The sequence below is a fragment of the Saccopteryx leptura genome, chromosome 2 (genome assembly GCF_036850995.1).
Source record: "Saccopteryx leptura isolate mSacLep1 chromosome 2, mSacLep1_pri_phased_curated, whole genome shotgun sequence".
Lineage (NCBI taxonomy): Eukaryota > Metazoa > Chordata > Mammalia > Chiroptera > Emballonuridae > Saccopteryx > Saccopteryx leptura.
In genome coordinates, this window is record NC_089504.1 from 7,262,022 (window position 1) to 7,281,212 (window position 19,191).

A 19,191-nucleotide genomic window follows, 5' to 3' on the forward strand; every position below is an offset into this window, starting at 1 on the left:
ATAGCAGCCATCCTAGAGGGTGTGTGGCGGTGTCTTAATGTGACATTTCCCTAATGACGAATGATGTTGAGCATATTTTTATGTGCTTATTAGCCGTTCCTATATCTTTGAAGAAGTTCAAATTTATGACTTGCAAATATTTTCTCCCACACCATGGGTTGTCTTTTCACTTTCTCGATGGTATCCTTTGAGGCACAAAAGTTTTTAATTGCGACATCCAATTTATCTCTTCTTTCTGTGTTGCTTGTACTTTTGGTGTTGGATATAAGAGATTATCTTCTAACTCAAGATCACAAAGACTTACTCCTTCCTGTTTTCTTTCTTTTTTTAAAGATTTTATTTATTTATTTATTTATTTATTTTAGAGAGGAGAGAGAGAGACAGAGAAAGAGAAGGGGGGGGGAGCTAGAAGCATCAACTCCCCTATGTGCCTTGACCAGGCAAGCCCAGGGTTTCGAACCAGCGACCTCAGTATTTCCAGGTCGACACTTTATCCACTGCGCCACCCCAGGTCAGGCTATTTATTTGAGAGAGAGAGAGAGAGAGAGAGAGAGAGAGAGAGAGAAGAGGTGGGGGAGAGGAGTGGGAAGCACCAATTTATAGTTGTTTCCCATATGTGCCTTGACCGGGTTTTGAACCGGCAACCTCAGCATTCCAGGTGACGCTTTATCCACTGCGCCACCACAGGCCAGGCTGCTTCTGTTTTCTTCTAGAAGCTCTATAATTTTAGCTCTTACATTTAGATCTCTGATTCAATTTGGGTTAATTTTTGTGTAGGATGTGAGGTAACGTACACTTGAGCACATGGCTACCCAGTTGTCCCGGCACGGCTTGTGGAAAAGGCAATTCCTTTCTCATTGAATTTCCATGGCACCCCTGTCAAATAGCAACTGACCGTGAAGGTGAGTGTTTATTTCTGGGCCCCCAGTTTTATCCCATTGGTTTATGTCCATCCCTGTGCCAGCACCACACTTTCTTGGTTCTTGTAGCTTTTTCAGTAAGTATGTGCAATGAGTCCTCCAATGTCGTTCTTCTTCTTCAAGGCATTCATTCACCTTCTAAATTTTTTTTATTAATTGATTCTATTTATTTTTTTTAAAGATTTTATTTATTGATTTTTAGAGAGAGGAGAGAGACAGAGAGAAAAGGGGGATAAGGAGAAGGGGAAACATCAACTCATAGCAGTCGCTTCCATATCTGCCTTTTCAGGCAAGCCCAAGGCTTCCAACCGGCAACCTCAGCATTCCAGGCCAGATGCTTTATCCACTGCGCCACCACAGGCCAGGTTATTAATTGATTTTAGAGAGAGAGAGAGAGAGAGAGAGAGAGAGGAAGTGGGAGAGAGAGAAACATGGATTTGTTGTTCCACTTATTTATGCATTCGTTGGTTGATTCTTAAACGTGCCCTAACCCGCAACCTTGGTATATCGGGACGATGCTCTAATAAATCAAGCCACCTGGCAGGGCAAGACATTCACCTTTTGAATTTATGTCTGTTAAGTCTCTTTTAATTTCTAATGCCCCAGACTTTTATTCCCCTTGTATTTAATTTGTTGAAGAAACAGGCTCATTTGCTCTGTAGAGGTCCCATCAGTCTGAACCCGTTGGTTGCATCTCTGTGCTCATTGGACATGTTCTCCTGATCCCTGTATTTTAGTGGCCCAGAGGCCTTACTTGGTTTAGATTTGGTTTTAGCACAAGAATGGTATGCAGGTAGTATGTGTGCTTCCCGAGTCAGAACGTAATGGAGGGTTGACTCTGATGGTAGGGGCTACTCACGATCTTCATCTGGACCAGTTTTCTTCCGTTAGAGGTGACTTACATTTTTAAATGGTCATGGGTCGCTGGGGTGGGGAAGGGGTCACAGGGTGGTTTGAGGACTGCAGGATAAGCCTGCAGCAAAGCACGTAAGCCTGGTGGCCTCCATCAGTATGAGCCCTGATTGCTGTTATTGTTACTAGAACCGTGTGTGTGGCGCTGAAGTCCTGGGCTCAGAGCCGTTTTCTGGCCAGGGTGTCTGCTCCCTTCTTCTCTGCCCCCAGAGGAGAAGTCGTCAGTGCCCAAGGCTCTAGGAGGCATGTTCAGGAATTCAGCAGCCACCTGTTTGCACCTGGTGGGGCCCCTCCAGAGAACGAAGGCTGGAGCTTCACTGAGTCGGTGCTTGCACCAGACTGTAAGTGCACTGTGCCGCCTGCCTGCAATACCCAGGGTCCCTGGGATCTGGCTTGGTCCTGGCTTCAAACCTGCGCATGAGCCTCTTTCAGGAAGCCTTCCCTGACTGCACCCTGAATGTGGGTCCCTCCCTCGCCCTTGCCTCTAATCTAGAATGTGTAGCTCTGCATCTGCATGGTGGTTTGGTAGCGCTGCCTTCCCACCCCCCTCTCTGCCCAGCCCATGCTTGGTACACAGGCAGGGTTCAGTCACGCTCACTGATGAATACATTATGCATAAGTCCAAGAACAGGCTGCTGCCTCACTTACCCAGGTTACTCCTTTCAGCACCCTACGTTTCTGCGGTTCCCCCATTATTTTTATCTCCTTTCTTTTTTATTTATTTAATTTTTTTTTTTTCGTATTTTTCTGAAGCTAGAAACGGGGGGGGGGGGAGAGACAGTCAGACAGACTCCCGCATGTGCCTGACTGGGGTCCACCCGGCACGCCCACCAGGGGGCGACGCTCTGCCCACCAGGAGGCGATGCTCTGCTCCTCCGGGGTGTCGCTCTGTTGCGACCAGAGCCACTCTAGCGCCTGGGGCAGAGGCCAAGGAGCCATCCCCAGCGCCCGGGCTATCGTTGCTCCAATGGAGCCTCAGCTGCGGGAGGGGAAGAGAGAGACAGAGAGGAAGGAGAGGGGGAGGGGTGGAGAAGCAGATGGGCGCTTCTCCTGTGTGCCCTGGCCGGGAATCGAACCCAGGACTTCTGCACGCCAAGCTGACGCTCTACCACTGAGCCAACCGGCCAGGGCCTTTATCTCCTTTCTAAATTTGTTCATCTCCTTGTTCCTCTCTGTGTCCTGTACCCCATGACTCTTTCCCACTCAACCCTCCTCATATTTACCCCACTCCAACTTCTCTCGCCCCCCACTGCTCCAGATTCACATTTTGTTTCTTTTTTGTGTGCCGAAGCCCGGGATCAAATCAGATTCACTTTTTTAATATGATGCATCTCCAGTTCAAAATGATGCCCTCAACTGTGAGATTCGTTATTGTTTGGACTAGTAAAGGGGAAAATGCCGATTGAACTCGAACTGTAGATGTAAGACATCCAAATTTAGAGAAAGTGCAGTGTAAAAAAATGCACATATCGGAACCCATTGAACATGGTATGATCTCCATATAAAAAACTTGGAAACAGGCCCTGGCCGGTTGGCTCAGTGGTAGAGCGTCGGCCTGGTGTGCAGAAGTCCCGGGTTCGATTCCCGGCCAGGGCACACAGGAGAAGCGCCCGTATGCTTCTCCACCCCTCCCCCTCTCCTTCCTCTCTGTCTCTCTCTTCCCCTCCCACATCCGGGGCTCCATTGGAGCAAAGATGCCCAGGCGCTGGGGATGGCTCCTTGGCCTCTGCCCCAGGCGCTAGAGTGGCTCTGGTCGCAACAGAGCAACGCCCCGGAGGGGCAGAGCATCGCCCCCTGGTAGGCAGAGCGTCGCCCCCTGGTGCGGGCGCATGCGGGAGTCTGACTGTCTCTCCCCGTTTCCAGCTTCAGAGAAATACAAAACAAACAAACAAAAAAACACTTGGAAACAGAGAAGACACACGTGAAATTAGATCACCTATAATGCTGCCATTCGGAGAACCTTTGTTAACATTTTGATATACTTCCTTACAAACTTTTTTCTATTTGTATATGGTCATAGAAAAAATATATATATACTGTATATACAAATATATGCTAGGATACGTTTTTTACAAGAAATGATAGTTTACATATTATTTTGTAGCCTGTTTTACTGATACCAGTATGTTGGGGGGTTTTGTGTGTTTTTAATATTATTTTTATTTATTTATTCATTTTAGAGAAGAGAGAGAGAGAGAGAGAAGGGGGGAGGAGCAGGAAGCATCAACTCCCATATGTGCCTTAACCAGGCAAGCCCAGGTTTTGAACTGGTGACCTCAGTGTTCCAGGTCGATGCTTGATCCACTGCGGCACCACAGGTCAGGCTGTTTTTTTTTTTTTTACAGAGACAGAGAGAGAGGGATAGATAGGGACAGACAGACAGGAATGGAGAGAGATGAGAAGCATCAATCATTAGTTTTTCATTGCGACACCTTAATTGTTCATTGATTGCTTTCTCATATGTGCCTTGACCGTGGGGCTACAGCAGACCGAGTAACCCCTTGCTTGAGCCAGCGACCTTGGGTCCAAGCTGGTGAGCTTTGCTCAAACCAGATGAGCCTACGCTCAAGCTGGCGACCTCAGGGTCTCGACCTGAGTTCCCTGCATCCCAGTCCAATGCTCTATCAACTGTGCCACCGCTTGGTCAAGCAGTATGTCGTATTGATGAAAAATTTTTTTTTAAGTGAGAGGAAGGGAGTTAGTAGTATAGACTCCTGCATGTGCCCCAATTGGGACTCACCTGGCAACCCCTGTCTGGGGCCAATGCTCAAGTCAGCCAAGCTAACCTCAGCACCCAGGGCTGACACTCAAACCAAATAGAGCCACTGGCTGCGGAGGAAAGGGGGGAGCAGAGAAGCAGATGGTCAGTTTTCTTGTGTGCCCTGACTGGGAATTGAACCCAGGATGTCAACATGTCAGGCCGACATTTATCCACTGAGCCACTAGACAGGGCCAATATACATTCTTCTAAAACTTGATTTTTCTCCCACATTTTTTAATCATTAAAAAACCCCTCAAAAACACTTATTTTAGAAAACTTGGAAAATAAAGAAAATTATAAGGAAGAAGAAATATCTATTAAACAACCAGCCAACCAAAGAGAATCACTGCTAACTAACATGTTGATGGTAACATGGTTTTCCTTGGCAGGGATCACCCTCATTGCATTTTATCAGTCAACCCATTGTTCCTCATTGTTCCACTTAGTTGTTCCATTTTGTTGTGTACTCATTGATTGCTCCTCGTATGTTCCCTGACTGGGGATCGAACTCGTGACCTCAGTGCCCCAGGACAATGCTTTGTCCGATGAGCCACCTGGCTAGGGCCAAGATCATCCTCATTTTAAACTATTTTGATGTGTACTGAGTGCCAGGCCTGGTGACAGGTTTCAGGGACAGGGCTGCCTATGTTGGCAAAGCACCCACTAGTGCCAGACCCCATGCTGGGGTCTCTTCGAATCGCTCATGTTGGCAGGACTCCCAGGCCGTGGAAAAACCTGGCCCATATACAGACAGTCCTCGGGGCCCTTGGGGACAGGGCCCATTGCTAGCAACCCTGCTGTTGCTGCTGCCATGACCAAGGGGCCTGTCTGGCTCCTCCTCTGACCTTGAGCAGGTTCTTGAACCTCAGCCTCACGTCTTCATCTTCAGATGGAGACTCCCATGGCCCCTCTGTTGGGAAGCCGCGGGGACAGAGCAGACCGTGAGGAGCAGGCAGGGCCCACTCCTAGCCACAGCACTAGTGCCCGTGCCCGGGGAGAGCATTTGAGGCCTGGAGCTGCCCCTGCCAGCCAGGAGACCCCAGACCTCTGAGGGGCCACGAAGCCGTGCTCCTGTCACACTGATGGGGAGACTGAGGCCAGGACGAGCTGAGTCACCTGTCCAGTGTCACCCAGCCAAGGCAGGCTTGCGACCCAGGTTTGATGGCCCTCGGGCCTGGCCAGTGCCCCCACACCTGTGGCTGAGGGGGAGCTGTCCTGGAAGGAACACTGGGGAGGGAAGCAGTAGCGGGAGGAGGGCCTCTGAGCCCCCCCCCCCCAACTGAGCAAGTCCACGCAAGTCAGAACATGGCCTTATCTGGGGCAGGCCCGAGTCTGGGTGTATTTGTTGTGTGACCTGGAACGCAGCCCTCCCCATGCTGTTTCCTTTTTTTTTTTTTTTGTATTTTTCTGAAGCTGGAAACGGGGAGGCAATCAGACAGACTCCCGCATGCGCCCGACCGGGATCCACCCGGCACGCCCACCAGGGGGCGATGCTCTCCCCCTCCTGGGCATCGCTCTGTCGCGACCAGAGCCACTCTAGCGCCTGGGGCAGAGGCCAAGGAGCCATCCCCAGCGCCCGGGCCATCTTTGCTCCAATGGAGCCTTGGCTGCGGGAGGGGAAGAGAGAGATAGAGAGGAAGGAGGGGGGGGAGAGGTGGAGAAGCAGATGGGCGCCTCTCCTGTGTGCCCTGGCCGGGAATCGAACCCTGGACTTCTGCACGCCAGGCCGACGCTCTACCACTGAGCCAACTGGCCAGGGCCCCCATGCTATTTCCTCATCTGTAACGTGGGCCCTGCCAGCCTGTTCCGAGGAGTGGACGGAGGCCTTAGCTAGTCCTCTGGACACTGGAGCTGCTGCTGTCGTTGCTGCCGGGATCCTTCCCCCGCTCCCCATCGCCCCTGCCACCTGCTCCTCCCCCTCTCCCTGTCCCACGTCAGACTTCAGCCCGACTGTGTCAGGGCTGTGTCTCGGGACACGTGGAGCCAGGCAAGTGGCAAGTCGGGGCCCGTGGAATGGGCAAGGGCCAGGCACAGTCTGACAGAGGCGGGCGAGGGTGCTGATGGGCACAGGCTGGAACCTTGCTCTCTGGGAGCCCTGATCTTCGCCTTCTCCCTGGGTGCGGACAGGGTGTTGCAGAGACAGATAGCTGCCCGTCTTTCTAGAGGCCCGGGCTGCAGCACCTCTGACCTTCCTTCCATTTGCTCTGTTTCCAGGGCACCATGGCCAAAATGCTGCGGGCTCGGAGGCTGGATGGGATCGAGCACAACCCATGGTGAGCCGGGCTAGGCCAGGGAGGGGGCGCGTGTGTCCCCTCGGATGTGGGGGGTGGGACAGGGCTGGTGGCCCCAGGGTCTGCAGAAACATAGTGGTACCCAGGAGGGTCACATTTGCAGCCACAGCCCCTGAGAGGCAAGATCTGAAATGGCAGGCTTGGGTTCCAGTCTCAGCTACACCTCACTGGGCAGTGATACTGGGGCCAGTGACACCCGCCTGGAGCTCCAGGTCCCCAGCTGCAAAATGGAGATAGTTGTATTTCCCTGGAATGGCCTCGGGAGGATGAGACAAAATACTATATGATAACAATAACCATCACCAGGCACAGGCTGGGGGCTTTCCGAGGCTGTTTCATTTCACACATAGTACAGAGTCAGACAAGCGGAGCTAAGAAGGTAAGGTACAGGCGGCTCTTGACTGGGCATTTGCCAAGGTTAATTTCTTTTCTTCACTGACTTGTTCGAAATATGAAAGAGTATGTGCCCCTTGTCACTGGTGACAGGATGGATGCAATAGGGAGATGTGTGAGGTTTTCTGATCTCTGGCCCACACACGACATCGGCCTGGGACATAGCAACACCTCTATACTTGAAAAAAAATTAATCGGCTGTTTATACAAAACATGGGACAATTATTTCTTTCAAACTCCCCTCATGTACAGTAGTACTGTGCTTTGAGAGCTTCCTCCTCCATCTGCTCCTTCCATGCTCCATGGGGTTTGGGATGGGGGTGCCAAGGCCAACGCCCTGTAGAGTCTAGCCGGGGTCTAGGCTGGGGCTCCAGGTTCCCAATCCTTAGACTGCCACCCTCTGTCCTCTCTGTGAGGCAGGCTGGGCAGCCTGGTGGCCCATTCTGCAGGTAAGGTAAAGTGCAGCTCAGAACAGGGAATGACAAGGAGACAGGCTCATAGAGGAGGCAAGGCTCCTTCCTGACTCATAGACCTGGCAGACTCTCCAAAGCAACGCGCCCAGGATTCAGAGGGAAGACTGAGGCCACGAGGGGAGACTAAGTCTCGTTCAATGGCCGAGCAGAACAGGAGCGGGCCTCGGAAGATTACACCGGACGGGAGGAGAGTGTTAGAAATCAGGGCCAAGAGTCAGGGCAAAGAAGGGCTCCAGGTCCCTGCTGACCACGGGTAGTGGCCTGAGGACCAGGACCTGACAGGCCCAACTGAGAGGGCAGGCAGTCTCTGTAGGGTGTTTGAGCCTGGCTCCCCTGTTCTAGTCACCACGGGCATCCACCCCCTGATTTTGCACCTTAGCACGGCCATTAGCTGCTGTGTGACTGGACAGGGCACTGCCTGTCTGAGCCTCACCAGCTCCACGCGTCTTCAAGTGCATTGCGGGGCTCTGGGGAGAAAACGTTTGTCATGCAAATTTCAGTCAGCCAAGGCCAAGGCCGACTCCTCTGCCTCCAGCCAGCCTGGAGCCCCATACCGCATCCAGCCTCCTCCAGTTTCCCTGAACAGGGAGCCACCAGGCGGGCCTAGGAGAATGGTTGTCGAGGACCAGAGATGGCAAATGGAAGGGCTGGTGGGGGCCTGGTGTGTCCAGGGTGACGGCTGAGAGCAGCAGCTTTGCTCCGGACAGATGTGGAGTCACGGGCAGGCTCTGCCACGCACTAACTGGGCGGGTGCCTCCGGAGGTCAGCTTCTCCATCCCCGCTGTGATTCAGAGACCCTGGGAAGCTTACATGAACCAGCATTTCAAACTGGTGCTGACAAGTTGCACGAATGGGTCATGAAATACATTGGGGGGGGGTCGCTCAATGAGTATTTCCGAAGAACTGAGTAGGAAAGGATAGGATGGCACAGGACAGGACAGGAGTGGAGCTGGATCACAGCAGGACAGTGTGATCCCATGTTTGTGCTCTACAGGCTTTGTGATAATGAAGATGATTCCTCACTATGGATCATGCTCAAAAAGTTTGAAAGTTTCAAAGCCCCTGAGCTGAGACGTGCAGTTGGCACAGTGCCCGACCCACCTAATGGAAAAGCGTGGGGCCAGTAATAAGCCTGACACAGATCTTCAAGCCAAGGCGGAGGCTAGTTGTCCAGTGTCTGTAGAACGAGCCCAGTGCCTTGCTAACCCAGCTCTGAAAGGAGGCGGCAGTCCAGGTTGGGGTGGAGGGATGGGCTGGTGCCGAGTCTCCATTTGTTGTCCAGGTTGGAGTTCACCAAATTGGCCAGCGACTATAATGCTGTGAACTTGGGACAAGGTTTCCCCGACTTCCCGCCCCCAGACTTTGCTGTGAAAGCCTTTCAGCATGCGGTCAGTGAGGACTTCATGCTCAACCAGTACACCAAGGCATTTGTGAGTCTCCGGCCCGTCCCAGCCCCTCCTGGCCTGGGAACCGGCCTCTGAGAGGCCGTGGGGGAGGGAGGCAAGAACCCAAGGAGCTCAGTCCAGACATCGATCAGTGTTCACCGGTTCCTAGTTCAGTATGTCCTGTTTCAGGCCCTGAGACAGCTCGGGGGCTGGGGAAAGGCAGGCCAAAAAAAAAGAAAAAAGGAAAGGAAAAATCCCAGAAAACAAAGACAGTTGATATGCTGTGATGGAGGAGAATGGGGCAGGAAGAAGGGGAGATCAGGGAAGGCTTCCTGGAGGATGTGACAGCTAAGCTTGAGCCCTGAAAGACAAGCTATTGATTTGATTTGACTCTGAATTCAAACTTTCTGTAAAGTGTCACAGAGTAAATATTTGCCAACCCTTGGAGTAGTCCAGTGGTTCTTAAACATTGGTACGCATCAGAGACCTCCTGGTGGGGACCCCTCCACACTGGGTTCATGTCCCAGCCCTGGGCACTGGGCCTGGCACAGAACAGGTCTTTTAGCAAATGTTGTCAGAGATTAAAAAACTCACCCTGCAGGAGCCGACTGGCCCAGGCCTGGGCCTGCCACTGGAAGGTGCTAGACTTGCCTGGAGGCAGCTGAGCCAGATGGTGGGCCCAGGCCTAGGCAGGCGGCTGACCCTGCTGCCCCGCAGGGTTACCCGCCGCTGACAAAGGTCCTGGCAAGTTTCTTTGGGAAGCTGCTGGGACAGGAGATAGACCCTCTCAAGAACGTGCTGGTGACAGTGGGTGCTTACGGGGCCCTGTTCACAGCCTTCCAGGCCCTGGTGGATGAAGGAGACGAGGTAAGTGGGTCAAGGTTTGGACTGGGTCGGGGTGAAGGGTCAGGGTGATACTGACCCAGCTCATCTGACTTTTGTACCAGGTCATCATCATCGAGCCTTTTTTTGACTGTTACGAGCCCATGACATTGATGGCAGGGGGTCGTCCTGTGTATGTGTCCCTGAAGCCGGTGAGAATGCTGACTGAGATGTGGGTGGGCAGAGGGGTCCAGGGAGTGTGCTGCGTTGGACCCTAGGAGATGCGAAAGAAGGAAGGAAGTGAAGGAGGCTAGTTTCTCCAGGGTGGGGAGAAGGTAGGGGCAGATGTCTGGGGAGAAGAGGGTCCAAACTCTAGCCTTGAATCAGGTAAGTAGGTATTACCCCTCCTCTTGCAGACGCCCACCCAGAAGGGGGAACTGGATTCCAGCAGCAGCTGGCAGCTGGACCCCACGGAGCTGGCCAGCAAGTTCACATCTCGCACCAAAGCCCTAATCCTCAACACACCCAACAACCCCCTGGGAAAGGTACCTGAGAGACCTCCTTCTGGGGACCCCCCAGACTGGGTTCAGGTCCCCACTCTGTTGCTGCTCTGCTGCCTTGGGGCCTCGGCCCCCTGTGATGAGCCGTGAGGACGAGGCTCCCAGGGACAGGGGCAGCAGCTCCCGGGGGGGGGGGGGGGCGGAAGCCTGGTGGTGGAGGATGCTGGGGACCTCGCACTTACTGCCCCATGACCTGAGGCTGTGCCTTTCCCTCTCGGAGTGTTTCTCATCTGTAAAAGGGGAACATGACACCCCAGTGTGAAGGAAAGCTCCATCTTCCTCCTGCGGTCTCGTGCCTTCTCAGACGACTGCCACCCTCACAACACTCTGACACCAGACATATGGGGGTTTCACCTACCCAGTAATTCTGTGACACCAGCTGCATATTGCATAATTTAACTCATCGAATTCATTCTGATCCAATCCTACTGGTTAAGGGCTCAGTCCCACAAGACTGCCTCCACCCACTTCAGGTGCCAGTCTCAAGTCCAAGTTGTCCCCCATGCTGTGAAGCTGAGCTTCCCACAGCCCCTTCCTCGGGTTCAGTGAACTTGCTAGAGGAGCTCACAGAACTCAGGGAAGCACCTTTACTGCTCTGTTCAAGGGCATGGTGAAGGAGTCCCGTGGACAGCCAGAGGAGCTGCACAGGGCGTGGACCGGGAGGGCCCCCAACTCCATCCATGGAGTTGGGGTGGGTGTGCTCATTAGCCTGGGAGCTCTCTGAACCCCATACTGCTGGGATTTTTTTTTTTTAGTTAGTTAGTTAGACTTTTTATTTTTTTTAATTTTCTTTGTATTTTTCTGAAGCTGGAAACGAGCAGAGACAGTCAGACAGACTCCCGCATGCGCCCGACCAGGATCCACCCGGCACGCCCACCAGGGGGCGACGCTCTGCCCCTCCGGGGCGTCGCTCTGTTGCGACCAGAGCCACTCTAGCGCCTGGGGCAGAGGCCAAGGAGCCATCCCCAGCACCCGGGCCATCTTTGCTCCAATGGAGCCTCGCTGTGGGAGGGGAAGAGAGAGACAGAGAGGAAGGAGAGGGGGAGGGGTGGAGAAGCAGATGGGCGCTTCTCCTGTGTGCCCTGGCCGGGAATCGAACCCGGGACTTCTGCACGCCAGGCCGATGCTCTACCACTGAGCCAACCGGCCAGGGCCACTGCTGGGATTTTATGGAGGCTTCATCATGTAGGCAGCATCAGTCATTGCCTCCACTCCAGCTCTTCCCCTCTAGAAAAGAGGGGCTGAAAATGTAAGCTTCTCATTACAGTTTGGTCCTTTTGGTGACCAACCCCATCCAGGAACCCACTCAGAGTTGCCCATTAAAACAAAAAGTGGAAAAAAAAAATACAAAAAGTGTTCCTAGTACTTTTTTTTTTTTTTTTTTTTAGAGAGAGAGAGAGAGAGAGAGAGGTGGGAGGTGGCAGACAGGGACAGACAGACGGGAAGGGAGAGAGATGAGAAGCATTAAAACTTCATTGCGGGGCCCTGGCCGGTTGGCTTAGTGGTAGAGTGTCGGCCTGGCATGCAGAAGTCCCGGGTTCGATTCCCGGCCAGGGCACACAGGAAAAGTACCCATCTGCTTCTCCACCCCTCCCCCTGTCCTTCCTCTCTGTCTCTCTCTTCCCCTCCCGCAGCGAGGCTCCATTGGAGCAGGGATGGCCCGGGCGCTGGGGATGGCTCCTTGGTCTCTGCCCCAGGCGCTAGAGTGGCTCTGGTTGCAACAGAGCGACGCCCCAGAGGGGCAGAGCATTGCCCCCTGGTGGGCAGAGCGTAGCCCCCTGGTGGGCGTGCCGGGTGGATCCCGGTCGGGCACATGCGGGAGTCTGTCTGACTGTCTCTCTCCATTTCCAGCTTTAGAAAAATACAAACAAACAAAAAAAATTCATTGCGGCACCTTAGTTATTCATTGATTGCTTTTTCATATGTGTCTTGACCTGGGGGTGGGGTGGGGAGGGCTCCAGCCGAGCCAGTGACCCCTTGCTCAAGCCAGCAACCTTGGGCATCAAGCCAGCAACCATGGGGTTATGTCCAGTGACCCCACGCTCAAGCTGGTGAACCCGCACTGAAGCAGGCGACCTCAGCGTTTCGAACCTAGGTCCTCAGCATCCCAGACCAATGCTCTGTCCACTGCGCTACTGCCTGGTCAGGCTAGGTGTTCCAGGTACTCTTATCATTTAGGCATTTGCAGCAGTTTCAGGAGCTCTGTGCCAGGAACTGGAGACAGAGACCAAAATATGTATTTTTCTGTGATCGCCCAGCCAACCTCACAGGCTCATTGTTGCGAGGATTCAGGATGGAGCAGAAAAGCCCTTAGTGCTAGGTTGGGCCACATCCTTCCACCTCTCTGAGCAGGCCTCTCGTTTGGGGATGGTCCTCGCAGGTATTCTCCAAGGCAGAGCTGGAGCTGGTGGCCAGCCTGTGCCAGCAGCATGACGTCATATGCATCACTGACGAAGTCTACCAGTGGCTGGTCTTCGATGGGCACCAGCACATCAGCATCGGTGAGCCCGGTGGGCCAGGCGGCCCCCATTCCCCTGGACATTTGTGCCAGGGCCTTGAGTCCAGTCTGGAAGCCCGCGCAGGCCTGATGATGAGGATGGAAGGGTCTGGAGCCACCCACCCGGGTCATGTGATTAGGAGTAGTGAGTACAGGGATCACAATGGCGCCTGCCTCGAGGGTTGTCACGAGGACAATCTGGAATAAGTCCTGAAAATAGCTTAGCACGAATCAGAGCGCCCACTGGGGTCCTGGCAGTACCCCTCCCCTGCCCCTCCACCCCATCTCCAACAGCTGCTCTCTTGGCCTTCGGCAGCCAGCCTCCCTGGCATGTGGGAACGCACCCTGACCATTGGCAGCGCTGGCAAGACCTTTAGCGTCACTGGCTGGAAGGTGAGTCGACAAGGCCGGGGGATGACCCCTGACCCCTATGACCCTTGGCAGGAAGGGTGGCCTGAGGATTAAGGAAGCCTTTGGCTGGGTCCTGAAAGGCCGCACCGGCTACCTGCGTCTGACCTAGGTGGGCTGGGTCCTGGGCCCGGACAGTCTCATGAAGCACCTGCGTACCGTGCACCAGAACTCGATCTATCACTGCGCCACACAAGCCCAGGTGAGGAGAGGCAGGGGGCCGTGCCTCGGGGAGGGGGCCCGGCTGGCCGCAGGGTCAGGTTACCTGACTTGCCTGCCTCTCCCGCCCTGCAGGCTGCAGTAGCCCAGAGCTTGGAGCGGGAGCAGCTGCACCTCGGCCAGCCCAGCAGCTACTTTGTGCAGTTGCCGCAGGCCATGCAGCTCTGCAGGGACCACATGATGCAAAGTGTCCAGTCTGTGGGCTTGAGGCCCGTGGTCCCGCAGGGCAGCTACTTCTTCATCGCAGATATTTCGGACTTCAGTGCGTGGGACTGGCAGGCTGGGCAGGGTAGGGGGCGGCTGGAGGCTGCCCAGGGCTCAGCACGGCCTCTGTCCCCCAGAGAGCAAGATGCCTGACCTGCCTGGTCCTAAGGACGAGCCCTATGACAGACGCTTCGTCAAGTGGATGGTGAAGAACAAGGTGGGCTGTCCTCTGCCAGGGCCCCTATGTGTGGTTTCCAGGTTGTGCCCTGATCAAGGGTGCCCGACCGAGGAGCTAATGCGTCAGCATCCAGCCCAGCCTCTGCCATGGGCCCTCGTACAGGGTTGGATCCATTTCAAGGAATGGGGAGCCTGTTTAATTCACACAAAGGTGCCCCGCGGGCCAGCAGGACTGGGTTTCTGGCGTCCCTGGGCCTTGGTCTTGCCGTCTGTACAGTGAGGAGGTGGCCTGTTACCTGAGATCGACCAGCTCAGAGCTGTGATTCTAACATTTCTTCTCCAGCTCTGCCCTGACCTCTCTCTTGGCCTCCGTGTCTCTCTGTACACAGGAGGGACTTGGGATGGTGTTCTGGGACTCTTTTCCTCTGACCCTGCATAGCACTGGGAGGGACTGCATTGCAGCTAGCTCTCTTTCCTCCACGCCATCGTGGGGCCTCTCTGCCTCCCAAGAGCCGAGGCCTGACATGGGCTTCCTCCTCCCCAGGGCCTGGTGGCCATCCCGGTCTCCGTCTTCTACAGTGTGCCACATCAGAAACAATTTGACCACTATATCCGCTTCTGTTTTGTGAAGGTAAGAGGCAGGGCCGGGGGAGGGAAGGCCTCCTCAAGCTTCCCGAGGCCCGCTGGGGGTGTGGGGAGGAGAGAAGGACCAAGCTGTGTTGGCGCAGGACGAATCCACGATCCAGGCCATGGACAGGAAGCTGCAGGAGTGGAAAGATGAGACCAGGGCCTGACGTCGCCCCCTCGGCCCTGCCTCGCCCGACTGGTCCCTGCGTGCTCTGTAGGGCTCTTTGTCACGGATTCAGCCACTCCCAGTTTGGGGATAGATGTACTAGTGAACCCCTTCTCTGTGACAGAATGTCCCCAGGGGAGAGCCTCCTTCTTAGTCTTGGAGGAGTCAGGAGCGCCTCCCCAGGGCGCCTACAATCCTGGGGCGGAGGTAAGGGAGGCTGACCTGGGCCTCTTCCTTGTCCCTCCCTGGGGCAGGTCATAAGGCCTTGGGTCCTTTCTGATCTCGCCAGACTTGTCTAGCAGTGTACTGGCCTTGAGTTCAGCTCCGGCGCTGGCCCGCACGGGCCCAGCCGTGGCTCCACCAGCTCTTCCTTTCCTGATCTAAACTTGACCTTGGGAAATTGCCTGAGGCTTGAGTACTCAAGCCATAGTTTCTGCTCATAATAAAATTTAAGTTATTTAAATGTTTGTTGGTTTCACTCTGCTTCCCCCTGGTGCTGATGGCTGACGGGGACTGGGTCAGAACGGTAGGCACGTCAGTGAACCTCAGATCCTAGCCCCTCTTTGTGCATGCAGATGTGTTGTGTAGAGTAAAATTGAGGCCCAGAGAAGGGCGGGGACTTGGAACTTGTTTAAAGTCACAGTTAATCGTAAAACCAGGTGTAGAAGCCAGGGCTCAGACGGTCTGTTAGTGGTGGTGGTGGTGGTAGTGTGTATGTGTGTGTGTGCGCGTGCGCGTGCGTGCTTAGGAGATGGGGCCTTGTTTGAGTGTCAGACAGGGAAGATACAGACAGTCCCTTTCCACAGGGATCAGAGCACAGGACAGGAGGACCAGGGCTTATACAATTAGAGGAGAAAGAAGTAGCTAATATTTATTGTGGGCTGTTGCGTGCCAGGCACTTGAGTACCCATCATCTCATTAAACAACCCCTGACACGGGAATTACTTCTCCATTTTATTTTTTTTTAATTTTTTAAAATTTTTTAATTCATTTTATTTATTTATTTTTTTATTTATTCATTTTTTAGAGATGAGAGAGAGAGACAGAGAGAGAGAGTGAGAGAAGGGGGGAGGAGCGGGAAGCATCAATTCCCATATGTGCCTTGACCAGGCAAGCCCAGGGTTTCGAACTGGCGACCTCAGCATTTCCAGGTTGACACTTTATCCACTGCGCCACCACAGGTCAGGCTTTTAATTCATTTTAGAGAGGAGAGGGAGAGACAGAGGGAGAGAGAGAGAGGAGAGACAGAGAGAAAGAAGGGGGGGGAGGAGCTGGAAGCATCAACTCCCATATGTGCCTTGACCAGGCAAGCCCAGGGTTTCGAACCGGCAACCTCAGCATTTCCAGGACGACACTTTATCCACTGCGCCACCACAGGTCAGGCCTACTTCTCCATTTTATAAGTGAGGGAACCACTTTGGAGGTGAGGTGACTTTCCCAAGGCCATCCAGCTGGCAATTGGCGAGTGGGATTTGATGGGGGGGCTGTCACCCTAATGGAAAGCAATGACAGCTCCTGCATTCATTTGAAAGGTGGTGTGAGAGCCTTGTCCTGAAGCTGTATTTACCTAGCAAGCCCATGGGTTTTGCTTCTAAATATAACTGGGGGAGCTGATGGGTACATAAATAAAATATGCTAGATCTTTGTCACTGGTTCCTGGCACAGAGCTCCTAAAGCACTTGGAATGTACTGAATGATAGGAGTATCTTTTGCTATTTATAACAAGTCCATCTGACTATGTGATTAGAAGGCGGAACTTCTAGCACCAACCCAGACCCCCAAGGAGGGGGGTCAGTCACGTGGCCAATGATTTAACTGATCACGCATCTGTAATAAAATCCCACATAAAACCCTGAATCTGTGAGTCTTAAGGAGCTTCAGGTTGGTGAACACATCCATGTGCTGGGAGGGTGACATACCCAGATAGAGCAGAGAAGCCATGCATCCCCTGCCCCCAGTCCCTTAGTCTGTGCTACCAGTCCAAAGTCCACGGGCCCAAGGCTCCGACGTGCAGAAACTAAAAACGTCAAGAATCCAGAGTAAAAAAAGACTTATTGATCAAGAAGCACCCCTTGGCCCTGGCCGGTTGGCTCAGCGGTAGAGCGTCGGCCTGGCGTGCAGGAGTCCCGGGTTCGATTCCCGGCCAGGGCACACAGGAGAGGCGCCCATTTGCTTCTCCACCCCTCCCCCTCTCCTTCCTCTCTGTCTCTCTCTTCCCCTCCCGCAGCGAGGCTCCATTGGAGCAAGGATGGCCCTGATGCTGGGGATGGCTGTGGCCTCTGCCTCAGGCACTAGAGTGGCTCTGGACGCAACAGAGCGACACCCCAGAGGGGCAAAGCGTCGCCCCCTGGTGGGCATGCTGGGTGGATCCCGGTTGGGCGCATGCGGGAGTCTGTCTGACTGCCTCCCTGTTTCCAGCTTCAGAAAAAATGAATAAAAAAACAAAACAAGCTGACCTGTGGTGGCGCAGTGGATAAAGCGTCGACTTGGAAATGCTGAGGTCGCCGGTTCAAAACCCTGGGCTTGCCTGGTCAAGGCACATATGGGAGTTGATGCTTCTAGCTCCTCCCCCCTTCTCTCTCTCCCTCTCTCCTCTCTCTCTCTCTCTCTGTCTCTCCCTCTCCTCTCTAAAATGAATAAATAAAAAAATATAATAAATTAAAAAAAAACAACAACAAAAAGCAGCACCCCTTGAGATTTGGTTGGGTGGCTCGGTGAATAAAGTGTTGTCACAGTGCGTCAAGGCCATGGGCTTGATCCTTGATCAGGGCACATGCAAGAGGCAATCAATGAGTACACAACTGAATGGAACAATGAGTTGGTGTTTCTCTATTTCTCTCTGCCTTGCTCTCTAAAATCAATGTTTTTAAAGTTTTTTAAAAAATAAAGCAGGAAGGCCCTTGCCAATTGGCTCAGCAGTAGAGCATCGGGTTGGCATGTGGAAGTCCCTGGTTTGATTCCTGGTCTGGGCACACAGGAGAAGCGACCATCTGCTTCTACCCTCCACTTCCCCTACCTCTCGCAGCCATGGCTCGAATGAGCAAGTTGGCCCCAGGCACTGAGGATGGCTCCATGGCCTCACCTCAGGCACTAAAATAGCTCAGTTGCTGAGCAATGGAACAGTGTCCCCAGATTGACAGAACATCAGCCCCAGACAGGCATTGTGGGGTGGATCCTGATCAGGGCGCATGAAGGAGTCTTTCTCTCCACCTCCTTGCCTCTCACTTGATGAAAGAAAGAGAAAGAAAGAAAGAGAGAGAGAAAGGGAGGGGGGGAGGGAGGGAGGGGGGAGGGAGGGAGGGAGGGAGGAAGGAGAGAAAGCAGGAGCTATTAGTCTGTGGGCCATGTTAACAACACAGGATCAAACAAGATGGAGTTAGAAACATAAAGCATTTCACTCTGTTACAATCCCCCCACCCTTTTTGTTCATTCCTCAATCTTTTTTTGTGTGTGTGACAGAGACAGAGTCAGTGAGAGGGACAGATAGGGACAGGCAGACAGGAAGGGAGAGAGATGAAAAACATCAATTCTTTGTTGTAGCACCTTAGTTACTCACTGATTGCTTTCTCATATGTGCCTTGACCAGGGAATGACCCCTTGCTCAAGCCAGCAACCTTGAACTTCAAGCCAGTGACCTTGGGCTCAAGCCAGCGACCATGGGGTCATGTCTATGATCCCACGCTCAAGCCAGCAACCCTGCAGCCAAGCTGGTGAACCTGCGGTCAAGCTGGTGACCTCGGGTTTCAAACCTGGGTCCTCCACATCCCAGTCCGATGCTCTATCCACTGCGCCACCGCCTGGTCAGGCTCATTCCTCAATCTTGAGGGAAGCAGAGCAACTGGGTCCAGGTTCAATCAAGAGGAAGGAAAAATAAAAATAAAAAATAAAAAAGAGGAAGGATTAGCTTATAAAATGGAGCCAGATTTGTCTGCTCATGGTGTCCCTCTTACAATCCCACACACTCACCTCTTCTGCAGGAGTTTCTGAGCCTTAGAGGGGGCATTCTGGGTATTCAATTTACAATTAGAGGCTACAGAAACTGTAGAAGTAGCAGCAGGCCAGGATGCCTACAACCTAACATGAGACAAAGAATAAAAAGTAGCTTTTGTTATTATGTCCCCCAGGACCCTAACCATGATGAGCTGGCCACTGTACAAACTCCTTGTTTACCTAACAAGTAATCTAAAGCAATAGTACTATTGTCTATACAGGTTAAATTCCATAACATCGATATTGGATAAGATTTATGAAAACAAAGGTCAATGATAAGAACAAACCATAAACTAGTCTCTGAGTCTATAAGGCTGCCAGTTGAAAAGGCCTTCAGAAGCGAGGCTCAAGGCTAAATTTTTGCTGGTGTGAAAGCAGGAACGGAC

General features: G+C 53.2%; 1 protein-coding gene across 5 annotated transcripts in view; it reads left to right on the plus strand.

The window, feature by feature from the left end:
* The window catches only part of KYAT1 (kynurenine aminotransferase 1), a 28,825-nt gene extending 13,695 nt beyond the window's left edge, over positions 1-15,130 (plus strand). For 4 of the 5 annotated variants that reach the window (XM_066367016.1, XM_066367014.1, XM_066367015.1 and 1 more), the window contains 12 exons: positions 6,808-6,866; positions 9,033-9,180; positions 9,853-10,002; positions 10,083-10,169; positions 10,374-10,502; positions 12,898-13,018; positions 13,331-13,407; positions 13,535-13,624; positions 13,717-13,903; positions 13,983-14,062; positions 14,567-14,653; positions 14,751-15,130. In XM_066367016.1, coding sequence (XP_066223113.1) covers positions 6,814-6,866; positions 9,033-9,180; positions 9,853-10,002; positions 10,083-10,169; positions 10,374-10,502; positions 12,898-13,018; positions 13,331-13,407; positions 13,535-13,624; positions 13,717-13,903; positions 13,983-14,062; positions 14,567-14,653; positions 14,751-14,816 — 1,275 coding nt within the window. In that variant the 5' untranslated portion in view covers positions 6,808-6,813 and the 3' untranslated portion in view covers positions 14,817-15,130. Of the gene's footprint in view, positions 1-1,961; positions 2,174-6,807; positions 6,867-9,032; positions 9,181-9,852; positions 10,003-10,082; positions 10,170-10,373; positions 10,503-12,897; positions 13,019-13,330; positions 13,408-13,534; positions 13,625-13,716; positions 13,904-13,982; positions 14,063-14,566; positions 14,654-14,750 lie in introns of all 5 variants that reach the window. The other variant, XM_066367013.1, reaches the window with a different exon arrangement.
* The last annotated feature ends 4,061 nt before the right edge of the window (positions 15,131-19,191 follow it).